The sequence below is a fragment of the Catharus ustulatus genome, chromosome 13 (genome assembly GCF_009819885.2).
Source record: "Catharus ustulatus isolate bCatUst1 chromosome 13, bCatUst1.pri.v2, whole genome shotgun sequence".
Lineage (NCBI taxonomy): Eukaryota > Metazoa > Chordata > Aves > Passeriformes > Turdidae > Catharus > Catharus ustulatus.
In genome coordinates this window covers 4,999,066-5,017,486 of record NC_046233.1, presented here as the reverse complement: position 1 = coordinate 5,017,486, position 18,421 = coordinate 4,999,066, and the positions used below count along the sequence as shown (strand labels likewise).

General features: G+C 45.7%; 1 protein-coding gene across 2 annotated transcripts in view; it reads right to left on the bottom strand.

The window, feature by feature from the left end:
- Positions 1 to 7,060: 7,060 nt before the first annotated feature.
- Positions 7,061 to 18,421, bottom strand: part of FRMD4B (FERM domain containing 4B) — a 121,819-nt gene continuing 110,458 nt past the window's right edge. For both annotated transcript variants that reach the window (XM_033071968.1, XM_033071967.1), the window contains exons 17-23: positions 17,204 to 17,432; positions 14,569 to 14,625; positions 13,010 to 13,157; positions 11,763 to 11,888; positions 10,314 to 11,119; positions 9,642 to 9,774; positions 7,061 to 8,710 (exon numbers count right to left, since the gene is read on the bottom strand). In XM_033071968.1, the coding sequence (XP_032927859.1) occupies positions 8,590 to 8,710; positions 9,642 to 9,774; positions 10,314 to 11,119; positions 11,763 to 11,888; positions 13,010 to 13,157; positions 14,569 to 14,625; positions 17,204 to 17,432 (1,620 nt within the window). In that variant the 3' untranslated portion in view covers positions 7,061 to 8,589. The remainder of the gene's footprint in view (positions 8,711 to 9,641; positions 9,775 to 10,313; positions 11,120 to 11,762; positions 11,889 to 13,009; positions 13,158 to 14,568; positions 14,626 to 17,203; positions 17,433 to 18,421) is intronic.

The window sequence follows — 18,421 nt, the reverse complement described above, 5'->3', positions numbered from 1 at the left end:
TATCAAATAAATCAGTGCTCTTCAGTAGCCGGTATGCTACTCCCCCAAACGATGCAGTTTGGGCCACAGAAGATGTCTATTCAGTGCTTACTTCTCACTTGCTAATTTCTTGACTGTAAATAAAGCCCCATAGCCACCTTCTTGGGTTTCCATGGTCCTCAGCCAGGCCATCTTGGGCCATGGTCTTTTCAGATCATCTAAGTTAAGCAGGGTCAAACCCATGAAGTCCTCTTGAGAAGGAAAACAGGGGTGCTGAGAACACTATCAGGTATTTGAAAACCACTTTTCTCTTAAGCAGAAATATATCACTTGTCAATACCACGATGAGGAAACACTACACTGGGAATGATGCCGTTCCCAGGGGCTGCCTGGTGACACCTCTCCTGGTGACATGGGTGCTAATCCCACAGATTCCAAGGTGGGGATCGGATTTTGCCTACTTTAGGTCTCTCCTCCATAAATTATGTTTCCAGGATGTACTTCCTTTCCTAACACACTGCTTTAGTGTTCGGTGTTCTGGTAACAGCACATTAGAGCAACAAACAACACCCTTGAGGTGAGGACACGATCACAGTGGGTCTAAAACACTTCTCCAAATCTAAAACTCCCATCTTCTTCCCAAGAGCATTTGTTGTGTTCCTCTCAGAGCTTTCCAAAATAATCATGCATCTCTCAACCTTCATTAAGACAGGAAAGGCACTTCCACTGGTGACACTTGCTATTTCCACACCAATTTAGCACTTGCTCAGGAATCCCTGCACTAACAAGCTGCTGCACGAGGTGCCCTGTTACCAGAGGGCAGAGCTGTGCTGTGCCAGAGCTGCACTCACAGCCCCAGCAGGAGACAAGAGGTACCTTGCAGCAACCACAGAGAAAATTCCTACAGGTAGTAGCAGCACAAATTCACACTGATTAGGAACCCAAGCAGCAATTAAACTAAAGCACTTTAGGAGCACACTGACAGAAGAAGAGGTCTGCCCTTGGTAATGAACCATTCTGGCTCACTGCTGCTGTTTGTAAGGCAGGTACTCACATATGGATGGACTCTGGAACAAAACCCACCAGCCTCTCCTGCAGGATTGCTTCACTTCATTGATTTTTGTCTCATTTACACATTCTCTCCAAAAATTCCAACCTATCCTTGAAAGACCAAAGGCTGACAACTTCTTAACTTGAATATCAGGAAGGCCTGACCACTGACAGGAGGCAGCCCATGACCCCATGTTTTGAGTGCCTAAAAACTGTTCTATTTATAAGGTAATTGATGGGACACATGCTGGCCAAATATTGGAGAGCAATTTCTATAAATCTCTATAAATAAAGTTGGCTTTTGATTTTTTGCTTATAAACCCACATTAACTCCCTCTATTCATGGCAATTTCCAAGTACAACTGGAACGAGTCAGGAATGTGCTCATGTAACACAACCTTGCATTACTTTTAAGAAACTCATAGGCTGATGGGAGAGTCTAAAATTGACAATCAGTAGCATACCCCAAGCATGTGTAACCCAATACAGGGATTATAAAGGGTCAGATGATGGGATCTTAACAATAACAACCACTAAGGAACAGGAGCAGTCATAGAGAGACACCCTGTGGGAAAAACACCAAGGGAAAAAAAATCACCCACCACACCTCCAAACTCTTCCAGATATAATATACCAGATTAAGTTTGGTGCTTAAATAGAGTAAGGACATCTGACTTTGGAAGTATTTGCACAAGCTGCTTCACAGGGAGCTGCAAAGTCAAACCCTGTGAGAAGCAGCAGGCACAGCAGTGGCTGGATCAGGGCAGGATGGAGAGCAGGGAGGGGGAGATGAGCCCTGCCCCAGCTCAGCCAATCTCTCTGTGCTGACATCTCATCATCTCCCACCATCTCTCCCATCATGTGTTGATGCCTTGTAATTTCCTCTGCCTCTAGAGAAACAAGTGGAGCTGCATCTCCTGTTTTTGTGGGACCTGGATGCTTCTAATTTGGCCCCCCAAAAAAGAACTTGGTGATTTATTTATTTTTTTTCAGTTTCAATTTTTAGAGAAGCCTGAGAGCAGCTACAGTACCTATGCAGTAGGAAACAACCTCTGTCCTCATCCACCTCTGTGATTACAGGGAAAAGAAAACTTTAACAACTTTAGGGAGAAAAGAGGAGCATGGAGAAGACTTTGGTCATGACAGAAATCAAGGAGAGAACATTTCAGCCTGGGGCAGGGCACTCACCACTCACAGCGGCCTGTCCAAAGAAATCCTGTAGGGAAATGCAATGGCAAGTCAGATTTGTGTGCCTTGGTTTGTATCAAAAAATGTTTAAATAATCAGCAGATGGATTTCTAAATTATTTCAACTGGTTTAAATAATTTAAAAATATCAAAAGCCCCATGATTTGGGGGTAGGGAACAGCCCCACATATGAACATTGACACTGAGATTTTGCTGGTGGGGGCCTGGAGATGACACAAAAGGCAAATGAGCTGCTCCTGGCAGTCTGGGCTGACCCAGGACAAACCTCTGCCTAATTCAGAGCCAAAACCTGTTCCCCAAAGACTGACTTTCTGTGCTTGCTTGCCACTGAACAACACTACACCTCCCAGCTCTTTTTTTTTTTACTGACCACATTCTGAAGTGGTATCATTTATAGCACAAACATGGGCAAAATGCTGAAACACTCAGCACTAGTTTCTGCTAACTTGGTATTTTCCTTTCCCAGCTTGTTATTTATGTGACCTTGGTGAAGCACTTCTAAACACCTGAATGTTTTTATCCCTGGTTGGTGGTTTGTTACCTCTTCTTCCCAAAGCACAGAGCTAGCAGCTGCCAGAAGGAGTAGAAAACCAGCCTGTGGTGAATAAAAACAGGTCTGTGAGAGACCATGAGTAATTCTGTTATTTTATGGGGAGCAGGCAATTAATGATGTTTGTTACCTGACCATGACTTCAGGGACTGAGCTACGGCTCTACCTGGGAATTTTCACCAGTGGGCAAACCCAAAAGGTGCCCTGAGCTGCTTCAGTGTGGCTGCACCTGCTTTGGGACAGAGCTGAGGCTGGTTCTGGCCATCAAATGGGACATTAAGCCCTGCCCCAGGGGCTGCCTGGGGGCAGAAACCCTGTCTGATGGGCACAGCCACCCAGACCAGGCAAACATGGTGCAGAATCTCACACCACCCATGGGCATTACACAGGGCATTACCCAAATGTTTACTACCATTAACAGAGGGCTTGTTATTGCAAATCTGTGTGCAGAACAGGCTCAGAGATTCAATACTTGCATCAGAAATGCAAGCTCAGACCTTGAGAGAAGACATTAATCTCCCTGAAAACTGTCTAAGAACCCATCTATGACAGCATTTGCAATTCAGCAATTATTTACTGCTAACTCTACCTTTCTTCTCACAATTTATTATCTGTGCTCTGGGTTTGCAGGGCAGAACCCCAGGAGTGATGAAAGCCTTACACTAAAGCCAGTGGCTAGAATTAAATGTTAAAATGTACCCTTCTCTTTTTAGGCCAAATCTATAGTTTCACTCCCAGTGTTGCCTGGCAGCACCATTAAATCAGAACTGCAATAACATGATGTCAAGGATTCTGCAAGAAGCAACACCAAAACCTTTGCAAGGAGCAATCACCTCCACATTTATGTGAAACACTGAATTCAGCATAAGCAGATCAGATGGGAAACAGAGTTATCCTGGGGAATAATGTCACCCTTCACTTTGAAATAATGTGTATATCTCTTTTACAGCATCCAAACCTATCACAGCCCCACAGCTCGTATCCTCCTGCCACCAAAACTGCCCACAGGCAGTGATGATGCAAAGGCCACATGGGCACCTCGTTCTGTACACATGGCACACGTCCTTCCCTAACCTCAGGCTGGCAACAGGTGGAAGGATTTCTTCTAGAGTTACTCCAGCTGAGCCCTGGCTGGCTGCAAACTCTTCTCCATCTGCAGCTCTTTGGTGGCACTCTAATGATTAAATATAAATTGAGACTGATTCCTGCTGTGCTGGAATGGGGCAGGAGATGTCCTGGGAGGCACAGCACATCCCTCTGCAGTCAAGGACTTGCTGATGGATTTATGGGGGCTCCATTCATCATAAGTGACAGACAGGGATAACGAAGTTGGATGGATGGCAAGGAGAGGCCGCTTGTTAAAAGAAGAATCTCTGTCATTAAGGCCCTGACCTTTGTGCCTTGTGTCCTCCTGGGCTACCAGCACTGATCACAACTCACACTGCCCCTTCCTCCAAGGAGGAAATGTCACCTCAGGCTCCATTTGCTCCATCAGAATAAAAACTTGATGAAAATCCTGCCCTGGGAGAGATTTCACTGAGGGTGATTTCACTACTTGTGTGAGGCCCTGCTTCAGCTGAGACTGTCAGTTTTATACATCAGAAATTTATTAAATACGAGAGAAAAGTATTTAGAAGAAGGAAGAATAGTGTAGAATGCAGAAATCTTCCTAGGAGTAGTGTGAACATATCCAGACAGTGCCAGGCAAGGGCAGGGAGCTTCTCCCCATTGCAGCTCTCCTGCAGTGATCCCAAAGCCCAGAAGATGGAGCAAACCTTCAGCCTTTACAGCATTTCCTACACACATTTTGGGATGGGCTGGGTCACGGCGGAGGCTTCTCACCCACCCAGGAGCTGCAAACATTGCTGTTGCATTTTTCACACTTCAGCTGAGCAAGTCCAAGATCATAAATGAGAAGTCAGCTGAAACCTGAAACAGTCACACACTGAGTCACCTCGGCCAGAAAGTTTCTCATAAGCACAGTCAGGTGAATTTTAAAGGTTACTGATCTTAAAAGATTTTCCTGTGTAGGGAAAGGAGCTCCTGGACTGAGCCTCATCCCTCCTGGTCCCTGCACTGTAGGAATGTCCAACACCAGCCTCCCACGGGGCTCATGGCAACTCCCTCAGTGTTTGTCCTCCCATATCTCAGAGTATTTTTGTTCAAAACAGCAGAGAAAAAGCAGACAGCAATTAAAAATATCAGGCATGGCTTATTTTAGCTCAGTGCCCAAATTCCTTTTTAAGGATTCCTGGCAAGGACTGGGTCTTTTTAACTAAAAGCACTCAAACACTGCACTACATACACATTTATGTGGGGTTTTATTTCCCCTCCACACTCCCATCCACCTTCTGAAGAGGGGGATATTTGTAAAATCAAACCCTGTGGGTCTGGTGTTTTACCTTGTTCACCTCTTGGCTTTGTGCTCATATTACCAAATCAGAATTTCTGGGCATTTCTTCACACTGCAAGGTCAGGAAGGATTCCAGAGGAGCACAGGAGGCAGGAAGGCTCCTCTCCTCAACTCTGCTGTCAGGCACTAGATGTCCTCAGCTACCCTGGTGAGGCAGGCTGTGGTTAAACAGCAACACACAGATGAGATAGGAATTCAAACAAAGCACAGGCAATTTGTATTTCAGCTGTGAACAAATAAGATAATGATTACAAGTGTCTCTTTATTACCTCCTCAGCTGCATTATACAGACTGTGAACAGTTGAACATCTGCAGCAAAACATCACTCCAGAAATGCAACAAAGCAAGCTGGAAATCTGCAGAGGGCAAAGTTAAAGGTTCTGGTGAACTGGATGCAGCAGCAGCTCCCTTGAGTGGCAGGAGAAGCCACAGGGATGTCATAGTCTGCCTTTCCCTCCCTGTGCCACCCAAAACTGACCCTAAACAAAATCTGAGAAAAGAATTCTGGATATCCTTATTCTCTTCTTCTGGGCCTCCTTCTTCACTCTGCATTTCCACTCTTCATAGAAGTTTCTAAAAACAAAACCCTTGCAGAGGCAGGCATGTGGAGAATGACAAGAGGGGCTCAAGTGCCACAGCTCCATCATTCCACTTGGATTTCCAGTTCCTCTGCTCAGCTCTTGCCAACTGGAAACTGCAGCCAGGCTCTAAACTCTGGCCCTAAAGGTTTTATACACAATATCCCCAAACACAGCAAACCATCCTCAACCCAAACCCACCTCAAATTCCCATCTTCTCAACAACTCCATCCAAAATCACCCTGGTTGTGTCCCAGCAAGCTGGGAAGCCAGGCTGAGTGCCAGCACTGTGCCAGTATGGATGTGCTGGGCTGAGCTAAATCCTGAATGCTGATGGAAAAGCCAAAACAAAACTCTGTGGCTACAGCATTAAAATAAAGGAATGGTAACCCAATGGGGCACATATCTCATTTCCTTTTTGTAGGAAAAGCTTTCTGGACTTGGGACCACTCAGCCTCCTGCTCAAAGCACTGGTGGTTTGTAGCAGGAGGGAGCAGACAATTTATGAAGAACTTGCCAACAGACAAACCTCAAATGCTGCTGGGAGAAATACAAAAGTACAATGTCATGGGGTTAATTTTAATGGGCAAACCCACAGGTTTTTTTTAGCAACTATTTTCACCAACAGCCTGGAAATAAGAAAAAAATTCAGTGATGGTTGTGAAGTTCATGGACACCACAAAAAGTAGGGAATGACAAATAACTCTGAAGAGAGGAGAGTGAGACTGAATAATCTCAACTACTGGGTGACCAGGGTGTAGAAGCAGTTGTCACTCTTACAGACAGGTCAGTGTCTTAGGCAGCACAAACTCCAAACAGGACCCAGCACATGAGCAACACAAACCCCAAAAGTCACATTCCAAATGGGAGAGGCTGTGGCAAGTCCTAGGTGGAAGGACAGATGAGCAAGAAGCATTTTCAACAACACAAGGACACCTCTGTGTCACTGGAGGGATGCTGAGTGAGCCCAGCTTGGCTCCCTCAGTACAGCTGATGGAGAAGCAGAAATTCTGACCTGATATTTTGATGTTTTCATTCATATCTCTGACCTGCCTGGGGCCAACCTTCCTTCAGACAAGGCCACTGACCCTCTGCACTCCACCCAACACCACAGGCCAAAAGAAATCAGACCACACTGATTTCCTTCAAAGCCCTGAAATAACACCCACTGCGCTTTCCCAAGCACTCAAGGAGAAACAGGAGAAATGCTGAAGTGGTTTTGGTAGCACACTTTTTAGTTTATTGACCTATACAAAATCATAGGTCTAAAAATTCAGGAGTAGTAAAAGAATAAGCAAAAAGAGCTTTCGCATTTCTAGAAGGCTATACAAATATGCAAAACCAAGGAAATAAGTTATTTTTTATTTTGTTTTTGTTCGTTTAATTCCAAATCGCGACTCTAATAATACAAACAACTAAGTACCAGCTTAACAAGTGTGTCCTTCTGTATATATTACATGCTCTGGAATACTGGTAAAAAAGGTCAAAAAAGTTTTATCAGAAACCTTTCTATTCACAATATGAACAAGGAGTAACTAATCTTCTGTAAAAAAAGAACAAAAGAGCACCATTTCTGGAATCCTGAAGCACAGTACAGCTGAGAAACGAGAGAGATTTTACCGTATGCAGACGAGTCATCAGGAATCAGGCAGGACAACCCCGTGCCAGTTTGTTCCTACAGATGGATGACCTGAGGTAGGTTTATCCCTCTTAAACCAAGACTGCAGTCACACACTTTTTTCCTACACAAATGGTTCTGTGAAAACGCTGTTCTGTCACTCAGTGACTTCGCAGCGCACCCGGCAGTCCAGGTGACGCGCGGTACAATCCTAATGCCCCTCATTTTAAGGCACCCACTTGGCTGTTTGTGTTTGCATCCACCTTAAAATACTGGCCATTGCTACCAAATTGTTCCCTGGGGAAGAATCCCTGGGGTCCTTGACCCACTGTGGCACAGCAGCGCGTCACTGCTGCCCGATGAACAGGGGTCACCATGCAGCCACGGTGAAAATTTGCCTACTCCTCCACACTGAGAAGTTGTACCATGGAAAGGTCATTAAATGGGCCGTTATTAATTATTTTTTATCATGGAAAAGAGAGTTCAAAGTTTACTGCTTCTGTTTCCAAATCCACAACTACCTAGAGTTTTACACAATGTATATGTCAGCAAATTATTTTCTTTCCAGAACTTGCTTGTGGTGCTAACAAACACTCTTAACAACACCCCAAAAACTGGACAGACTCATTCAAACCTCCATAACAAAAAAACTCCAGCCTTCCTTCAAGTAATGTTCCAATACTGATTCAGTCACCCTTTGCCTCACTCACACACACAGTATCTATCCTTCATAAGCCTATGAAACCTCTTCCAGGTCCTCATAAGCCATGGCAGAATAAATTTTCATTTTTTCTTCTTCTTTCAGACATCAGACTTGTGCTCCTAAAATTCCTGGTTTTTCCATAAGAGTCTCCTTTTCACATTATTCTTTTTTTCTCTGAGGTTTGCCTTCAACACCTTCCAATCTTCCCAAAAAGTGCTTGCTAAATATAAATACTTCAACCAAGTGCTGCATCTGGTCATAGATGAACTGTGGCTTGCCCTGGCTCCCGTGGGCTGTACGGACTCACAAAGAAACTCCATTCGTGGTAAGACTTTGTCATTTTGCTGCAGTCCCTCTGAATGCTGAATCCAGCCTTTCCCAGCACAACAGCCTGCTTCCTCTTTTTGTTCCTTTTGCCAGTTCCACCCGAGGTCTGCCTCGGTGCTTTGTGCAAGGCACGCAGGGGGAGGAAAGAGGGGCTGCACGGGGGCTACACCAGCGTCCCAGGCTTGGAGTCCTCGTGCCAGTACAGCCTCTGCTCACTGCTGGGCAGCTCTTCCTCCAAGCCATCCTCCTCGTCACCGCCCAGCTGGCTCGGCTCCGCGTACGTCCTGCAACACACACCAGGCACCAGGATCAGCTGAATCCATCAATGCATGCACATGCCTTAGGTTTAACATTCTACTGGTTAGTTTGAGTTTGCCTCCAAAGATAAACCCATTTTTTGGTGCTGTAATTGGTAAAATTGTGTGCAAGAGGAATCTCAGCTGCTTAAAAATGTCATAGTGTCACAGACTGGTTTGGTGGGATCTTAAAGTTCATCTTGTTCCACCACACCAGGCTGCTCCAAGCCCCATCCAACCTGGCCCTGAGCTCTGCCAACACTGTTGGGTGTACTGATTGCTTGTTTGCCATGACCACATTAAAACAGAAAATAAAGCAGATAAACCATCAGACAAGTGATTCAGAATATGGAAAATTAATAGCTAATGAACCTCATTTAGATAAAGCTGCTAATACAAACAGAATTTTCAAAGCTTCATTATAAGAAATCCAAAAATTAGTAGAAACAGTATTTTTAAACACTGTTGCCATAGATATTTTAAATCACTTCAGTAAAACAGCCCATAGCACGTAGTTTAGAAAAAAAAGGATCTAGTGGCAGCTTTTATGTATTCCCTTACACTTTCATTTATTTTAAAACAAACAGAATTAAAATTCAGTATTTTCACACAAGTCGGTCTGGCAGCAAGCACAAACTGCAACCCACAAAGCAGGAGGCACACGTGGGGTACTTATTACACTGAGCATAAGTGCATTTAAATGTGATGGCATTTGTGAGGGCAGAGTCATTCCCCAGGGCAGGAGCTTTCTGTCCTCACAGCAAAATGTTCTACAGTGGGGAGACACATAAAAAATGCCTCGCAGAAGCAGCGAGAGCTGCAGGATTTCCTGCAGGGACCAAGCAGACCCTGAGCTCTCTGCAGCCCTTGGGAGAGCCCCCACAAGCAGGGGCAGAAAATTTTCATATATTGTACTCACCTGCTCTGCAGAGGAAGGTTGCCATAAACGTTCCCATAACAGCTGGCATAGGAGGAATGAGACAAGGTATCGTAGTCTGAAAGTCCCAGTGCAAGGGGGTTTCTCCAGTTCCCAGCAGTGTTTGTAGAAGATGCTGAAATTAAAATAAAGGATTACAACAAATTAGACCTTTCTTCAGCTAAGTCAGCTGAGGCAAACAAGACAATTCTCATCAGCAATCTCTATGGGGTTCTGCACGACACAGGCACACAATGCAAGCACAAAATACAATTTACAAGCCTTGCAGGGAGGTAAGCACTATACAGGAGGTATTCTGGAGCTTTTAAAGTGCTTTCTGACATTCAGTGATGCTCACTGGACTGCATTTTGGAAGCCATCACAGCCACTGCATTTACATGGTTGCTAAATACACCTGTCTGAAACTCCAATGTTCTTTGTCCTTCTCTGGGTTACCGTGCTTGCACAAAGAGCAAAAGGCTGTTTCACCCTTAGGAGCAGATAACAAACAAGATTTTCCTTCCAAGAACGGAACAAGATCCTAGTTTGGGTGGAACAAAGCCCACCTTTCAGGACAGAGCTCTGCTGACTTCACTGAGGCAGTGACAGGGGGCAGAGCTGAAAGCACAGCAGGGACTCACAAGAACGCTCAGCACGGCCGAAATCAGACATTACCCGAAGAGAAGGACGACACGCGGCTGCTCGGCGAGCACGGCGTCTGCAGCCCAGCAAAGCCCAAACTCCTCTGAGAGCCTCGGTCCGACTCAAAGCCTGCCTGCAGGCTGTGACCCTGCTCCTTCTGGCTGGAGGCACGCTGGTACCAGCCACGGAGGTGCTCTGCTACTAAGGCCTTGTGAATGTTTTTGGTTATGTGCTCCGTTTTAGCAACCTGCTTCCTGGGGAGCCTCAGGGTTGCGTAGGGGTTGTGTGGAACTCTGTCCACCTCGTCCTCGTGGTAGGACCGCAATTCCCGGTACCGCTCGTATCCGTAATGCGCCGAGGAGCGGTACGAGGGGTTGACGCTGTACTGCCCCTCTGTGTCACTCTCATAAACATATCCTCCGTTGTAATACACATCAGGCTCGGTGTACGGGGAGTATCCAGAGATGTAGTAATTAGAGGAAGGCTGCTCCTGGTTTTTGTGGAAGACACCACTGCGGACGTCCTTGTGGGTCAGGTTTGGCATGCTCCCTGAACTCGCGGCAGAAATGTTGTGCTTCTTCGACCGTCTTCGACCCCTGGTCCTGTTGTCGAGCGTCTGAGTGGTGTAGTATGGATTGGGAGTGGGCGTCACGCAGTAATACTCTGTGCTTGACTGGCTGGTGTAGGATGATCCATCGTCCAGGATCTCTGTGCTGCTGCTCCGCTGGGATTTGGAGAGGGAGAAGGCAGTCTTGTCAGCAGGAGCCTCGGACAGCAGGTGGGTCTGGGATTCCAGGCTTCCGCTGCGCTGCCGGCAGTGGTGTGGGGAAACATCTGGCCTAGAACAACACAGATGTTGGCTGGTTAAAGGCAGTCCCACACAAACACAGGTCAGGTGCCTGCCCAATCCAAGCACAACACAAATCCTGCCTTATCTTTCCACACAAAGTATTTGCAATGCACAGAACTCAGCTTGGCTGAATTTTGTATTGGCTGCAACAGTAGGAGATCTGCCTTACAATAATCTGTCAGGGTGAGCAAGGTTAATCTGTGACAGGGACACACAGAGCTAAGGTCAGAAACACACATTTGGTAATGATTTACAGGAGGGCTCTCTCAGCTTTTAGAAAGGTAAAGCCTACACAAGTAACGAGCTTGGAGCAGAACATGGAAAGATGGGTTTCCTTTGGATCTGTCTCTCAAGGCTGCACCACCCCAACCAACCAACCAAATCTTCAGCTCTTGATAACATCATTTTAAGATTCCTAGCATCTCTCCTGCTCCAGCATGGATTGTCAGCTGTCTAATAGTACAGGTGAGCTCATATTACAGCTGGCTTCCCACAGTAATGGCTCTGACCAACATTTGGAGAGCCTGCTGTGGGAAAACTGGGCAGCAAACAACCCTTTGCCCTCTTAACACCATTTTCTTTTATTCTCATGCCTCCCCAGCTGGGCATGGCAGTGAAGCAGGGTCCCTTACTGCAGGTGGCTGCTGCTGTAGGCGTTGCGGGTGAGCACGGGGGTGGTGGGCATGCTCCTGCCGCCGTGGGGCTGCGCCGGCCGCTCCAGCGTCCGGAAAGGGCTGCTGTGCGTCGAGAGCACCTCCCTGCAGCAAGGAGACAAACCCGGCAGGTTAAACATCTCACAAGGCACAGCACACCGAGTTTGGGCGCCTGAAGTCTTGGAGAAACAGAGGAAAGGGCAGAGCAAGCGTAAGGGAAGGTGTGAAAAACAGAGTTGTTGAATAGAAAGGAAAATTCAGCGCATTCCTGTGGTTCAAGGGAGATCTTCACAGGACAAGCTGCTGCCAAAGGACAGAACCATCGAGGAGAGACAGAGCAGGTAGCAGAGGTAACAAAGAATTAAACAAATTAGGTTTTCAAATGAAGCACATCACAGCTGAATGGGTACACATGGCTATAATTTGACTTCTGAACTTCATGTGGAGGAGTGTTCTGCTTATCTTCAGAGAAAAAAGCAAAGACATGGCATTGCTCAAAACTCTAAAACATTCTTAAAGTGTGTCTTTAACAGCCTGCTCACACAAAACAGGCCAAGAAATCTCAGGATCAGTGGGAATCCCTACACTGGGAACAGCTGCTAGCACAGATCTGACATGATCACACAATCACCTGCAAACCTACTGCTGCTGATGTGCTCCATGGAGCTGTTCCAGCTCCTAAAGTGCCCAAATCCCACAGGCACACACACTAATGATGGAAGCTGGATGAATCCCACTAACTCTGCTTTTAAACAGAGAATTCTCCATCAGGCCTTACATGAATTATGTCTGCTTTGACAATGTACCTGCTGAAATACTGATACCATCAGGAGGGACGGGTAGGGTTTGGTGCTGCCTGAATCCACTAAGCACAGTCATCAGGAAAATGACAAGTTGTTACAATAAAACTGAAAAAAAACCCAAAAAATGACACAAAGAATGACAGCAGTGGTAGGCATGAGCACCTAATGAAATACAGCCCTTGCTATCAAATTTCTCACCCATCTCAAACCTCTTCAGAAAAACTACACTACTCCTTGATTTGAGATACTGTGTCAACTACTTATCCACACTTTTTGTTCCTAATCAGGAAATTCAGCTCCCATCACCAAATCCTGTAAGGCCAGAAGAGCACAGGGGCAGTGGCTGTGCTGGAATGCTCAGCAGGGGCAGGATGGAGCCCATGGCAGCAGGTGCAGAGTGCAGCAGCAGTGAGATGTGCCTACCTGGAGTGCCTGCTTTCCAAGAGCTGCTCGTTTATGGATGACTTCCTGAGATGAATTCTCTCCACCCCAAGGGACTTTGGTGGTGGAAGTCTTGGAGAAAGCTGTGCAGAGCTGGGTCTCTGTGCTGCTGCAGGAAGTGATTCATTGACTGTTGGAAAGGAATATGCATTTTGTTAGAGCAAAATCCATGATATTTTTGCCCCGGGTGCAAATCTGTGGCCTCTAAGGAGAAGCACTTTGCAGTATTGAGACAATGACAGGAGCTGTGGATCTAGAAAAGGTTTCCTGCCTGCACTGAGCTCTCTCCACAGACAGGACATCGTGGAGGTTCTTTAGATCCCAGCAGCACCAACTCCTGAGACTACACCCAGCTTGGGGCTGTGCCAGATCCCAGAATGGAACTTCCTGGGAAAACATCTGTTTGCACAGCAATCCTTTCCAGAGCCAAGCAGGCAAGCTCAGCCTCTGCAAAGGCCAGTTCCTGTCCCTCACCTTCCAGCTCTTGAAAATGACATTTTAAGAATTAGTTTTGAAGCACAACCTAAAAGGGACTGACTTCAAAAGCAATTGAATGAGCAAAGACAACTGACAGACAATTTGGCTGGAGGCAATTGGGAAGATGTTGGTTTGATCCTTGTTCTCACTTTGCTTAGGGCACAACCAGGTCCCGACAGAGCCAACAGGAAACTCCAACTAATACATATAAATGCAGGACAAGCATCACAGAGAACACGTTCACAAGCCTGGCTCCACTCCTACTTGTACAAGCAGGAATCAGGAGTAAATCCATTTTATAGCACCACCTGGTTTGTACAAGTCTAAAACTGGGAAAAAGGGAGATCAGAGTCAGGCCCGAACTGAGAAGTGAGTAATAATTTAGATAATTTTGTCCCCCAATGACGATTACCCAGTTAAGGGAGAGGCAGGCCAAGTGCTTTCCACCTTGTGGAACAGGGTGTGAGTGTGTCTGTGGGTGTGTGTGTGAAATGAGTAAGCTGAGCAAACAAGATGCAAGCTCACCAGGGAACAGACAAACGTAAATAGAGTGTTAGTATCTGTGAGTGTTCCACTTTTCCCTAAGTTTTATGGTAGCTGTGAGATCAGGAAGGCTGGGCTGATTCTCACAATTTGTAAGTGCTTCAGCTCTAGGCCAGGCCCTACAGACACTCACAGTGTCCTCAGTTTACAGGCTGGTCATGTTAAAACCGACTTCTTTCTCTAAAGATGACTCAAGTCAGCTCACAAAGCAGACACTTTCAATAACTAACCCATTAAGAGGAAAGACATTCCTGAGTAGCTATTTTTCCCTCTGCTAAAAAGTAACTTATCACCAAAAGCCACCAAAATTATAGAATCATACAATGACTTGTATTGGAAGGGATCCTAATTCCAACTCCCTGCCATGGGCAGGGACACCTCCCTCTAAAAGGTTTTCCTCAAAGCTCTGTCCAGCCTGGCCTTGAACTCCTCCAGGGATGGGACATGCTAAAGGACATTAAGTCAAAGAAATATTTGTGAATGGAAAAACTTCTTGAGGAAAAAAAGGATAAGCATCATACCATCGTCATAGGTGGTTGTGTCTGACAGGGAGCTGCTCTCAGATGGAATTATATCATCTGTGAATAAAAACAAACACTTTAAGCATAAAAGAGCCAACATCTACTTACAAGTATCATAATACAGTTTATTTTCTAGAGTTTCAGAGCCAGTTGACACTTGTAACACTGCAATCCATATTCTTCAGCCCTCACAGCCTGAAGACAGTCCTGGTACATCATCACTGTGTGTTCACTGCAGTTCAGCAAGCGACCCAGGTAATTATCAAAGAGGTTTTTTTTTATTTTTTTTTTTTTTTAATCTGCAGCAGGAATCAAGCCAAGATTTACAAAGGTGTTTTCCACCCCATTTCCAACAGATCTCACAGGGTGTTTTGGTGCCTTCAGTGGAGTCAGGAGCCTACACAGACATGTAGATCTTGGCTGTTAGCAGCTAATCTGCTCTAGGTACACCTGAAACCCCACCAGGTAGGTACAAAAAGCCTTTTAAAATCTGGCATTCGCTTTTGAATGTTTCATCAGCACACAGATCCTGTTTCAGTTAAATTAAGATCAATCCAGAATAATTCCACCTTGATTTCCATCCAGGTATTGCAAATTCCAACAACACAGAAAACAGGAACTGCTGTATGGGCATGCTAATTTTTTGTTTCTTTTTACATTTTGTTATTTATTCACAGCACTTCACTATACCTGTCTCACCTTGATGCTACACACTGTCCCTAACTGAGAAACAGCCTGTCCTCACTCAGGTTTGCACCAGCAGCTAAATGAGAGTGAAATAGAGATAATGAACCCACAGCCAGCTCAATCCCTCTGGCAAGACATGGCACTGGTGGGGTGAAAAATCTCCATGAATCTTCAAGCATGAGAGAAAGGAAGCAACAAAAAATGACAGTGGCAGCCACTTTGTGTAAGACACCTGCTCGTGCCCTCAGCCACCACAAGCACGAGCAATGTGTGCTGCTCCTGCTGTCACAATTTGCTGCCAGGAAAGGTCTGGGTACAAGAATGCAGTAGACAGAGCAGCTGTTCAAGAACAGCAAAAATCTGAACTGGCCCCTGCCCTGGGGGGACTTGTCAGACCACCAGGACGGGCTGCAGCTCTGCTTGCAACCTGACACTGGGAAAAAGCTCCAGGGGAGCTGATTCATGCGGATTTGACCACAGGGTGGTAAAATGTGGAACTGGGCCCAGTGTGGGGAGGAACAAAGCCTGCTGAGGAAAAGAAAAAAGCCAGCCTAAAGCTACAGTGCTGGATTCAGGGGGGTGTGCAATGCTGACATATTCAGATATGGTGACACATGCGAATTTAAATCCCAGGTCTGTGCAACTCCCTGCAAGGGAGGAAGAAACTCTGGGCCAGAGAGGGAGGAAAGGGAAGTGGAACACAGAAAGCAGTCCAGTATGTCCTTCACCTCCTATCCCTTGGGGCTGGGATGGAAAAAGCTATGGTTTGATTCAATAAATCAATGGGAATATTTAACATACTACTTCCAACAAGTCATTCCCTGAATTCACAGACAAGTGACTCATCACTGCTCACCCTTCTGAAACCCAGACTCGAGAGCACTGCTGGTGACAGAGACCAGGTTACACACAGAATCAATTACTGATAAACAAATACAGACTGCAGGGTGAGAGCCTGGGACTGGAAGGAAATGCAGCTGCTTATTGCTGGCTTTGACAACAGGGCAAGACACTGCCAGCAACAAACAACAGCACCCATGAATGGATGGAGGGATGGATGTCTCTGCTCACCAGCCTTTCTGGTCATTACCACACACCAGGTGCCCCAGGTAATACAGTATCCAGACTGGAAAAACAGATGTTTCCCTCCCCTCTGTCAATCAGGAACAAGCTGGGCCCACATTAAATACTGATCATCAGCCTTTCAGAATAATCACTTTGTGATGATGGATAGCCCAGTGATGCCGTGGTGTGTCAGGGGTAAGGATCCAAAACTCCTTCAACTGGCCTGGACACTAACAGGTTTTCACACATTATCCCAAGCAGCAGCAGGAATCTCACTTCCCTTAGGAGAATCCCACTATCAGAATGGAGGGGCCAAGAGTAGCTGCTTTCATTCTGCTCATCAGTGGCAAATGGATTTATTAACAAATCTGTTTGCTACTAACTGCATTCATAAACTCCTGAACTTCACTTATGACTACCTGGAAATCAGGAATTTTGAATCAAGAATTTTGAATCTTCCCTCCTTATTTCCTCCATCCTGCCTGCTCTGTTTCTGCTGGAACTGAAGCACCACGGGAAGGATGGGGGAGAGATGCTGCATGGGGCATCTCAGATGTACAACTGCACTCAACACACCAGGAATTCAGGCAGCAGAAAAGCTTCATCCAAGGTGCTGCTGCCAGCCTTTCAGTGCGCAGCACCTTCAGCCCACATCTGGTGCTGGAACATGTCTGTGCTTGCTCCTAAAACTGCGGCCTGCTCTGCCCCCAGCCTACAGCAGTGCACTGAGTATCAGATGCAGCAGTTTCATCTCTTTTTTTCTTATTTAACTGCCTTGGAGAAGATAAAAAACCATATAGAGAAGATGTAAACAAAGTTTCTAAGTAAGCCAAATTGCTCCTTTTCCCTCCTGTTTGCATCAGAACATGGGGAATTCTCTCACCTGGTAGAGCCAGAGTTGATTTCTGGGTTGGTTTTTTGCCACACTTGATTCTATATTCATTTATGGAGTTTTCTATCTCTTGCAGCTTTTTTACAGCATCAGCATACTCTTGCTTTCTTTTCTTCTTCACGTTTTTGCAGAGGTCTGGCTCACTGGCAAGTTTCTTGGCAGCTTCCACCAGCTTTTGGTGTATGATAAAATTGCTCTCCAAGTCCTGCAAAGTAGGATCCTGCAAATTCGTGAGATGAGTTATTTGCTTGTACTCCAGAGATAAATTATCAATGAGAGTCATTAAAAAGAAGATCTATTTGTGTGGTGATGAAGTGAAATCTTGAGGACAAAATACAGAAACGCTGAAGTTTATACACAAGACAATCACAGCATATCAAAGTCTTAGATCTCATTTCTGACTAGGACACAATTTTGAGATCTCTTGGGCAAGGTCCAAAGTTCTGAAGCCCAGGTAACAAAACACAGGCTCTTAAATTCAGGTTTAGGCTGCTAAACCTCCTGCTATGAGTCCAACCCTGAAAAAACATCTGTTCAAAATCTCTTCCTACTTCAGAGAAAACAAAAATGGAAATTGGTATCACCATACCTACGTAAGAGGGAGTTTCAGGCTTTAATTAATTGTTTGTAAACTACTTTGAGAAGCTCAGATGAAAGGCACTGCAGAACTGCTAAGCAACACGTTATTAAATCTGGTCAGCAGGATTTTGGTTTAATAGCATTTAAGCAGTCCACAAAATCACTTTGCTGCAGACAAGGAGCACAGCAGCCCTGTGAGGCAGGGTAGTGAGTTTCTGGTGAAAGACAGAGCCAAGTGCCCAACACCTACTTGGATACACAGCTTGTTAACAAATCTCACAAGGAATGAGGGGGATGGAGCGTGTCCAGAAACTGCAAACATCTGAATTACCCTATCACTCAAGTCAGTCTCTGCCAGCAAAGTTCATTTTAGCTTCTTGAGCAATGCAGGGAGGTTTTAGTCAGGTGGAACCCTCATTAAGCCACAGGTAAAACTCCTCCTCCTGTCACCTGTCACACAACTATGCACACAGACATGATTTTGCAAGGGGGACAGTGCACACCCCTGACACCTTCTGGGTTCAAACACCATCCCAACACAACACAAGCCAATGCTCCAGAAAAACTCAGAGCTATGGGCTGCCAAAGGGCATTATGCACCTGATCTTCTCCAATTACCAGCAAAATATC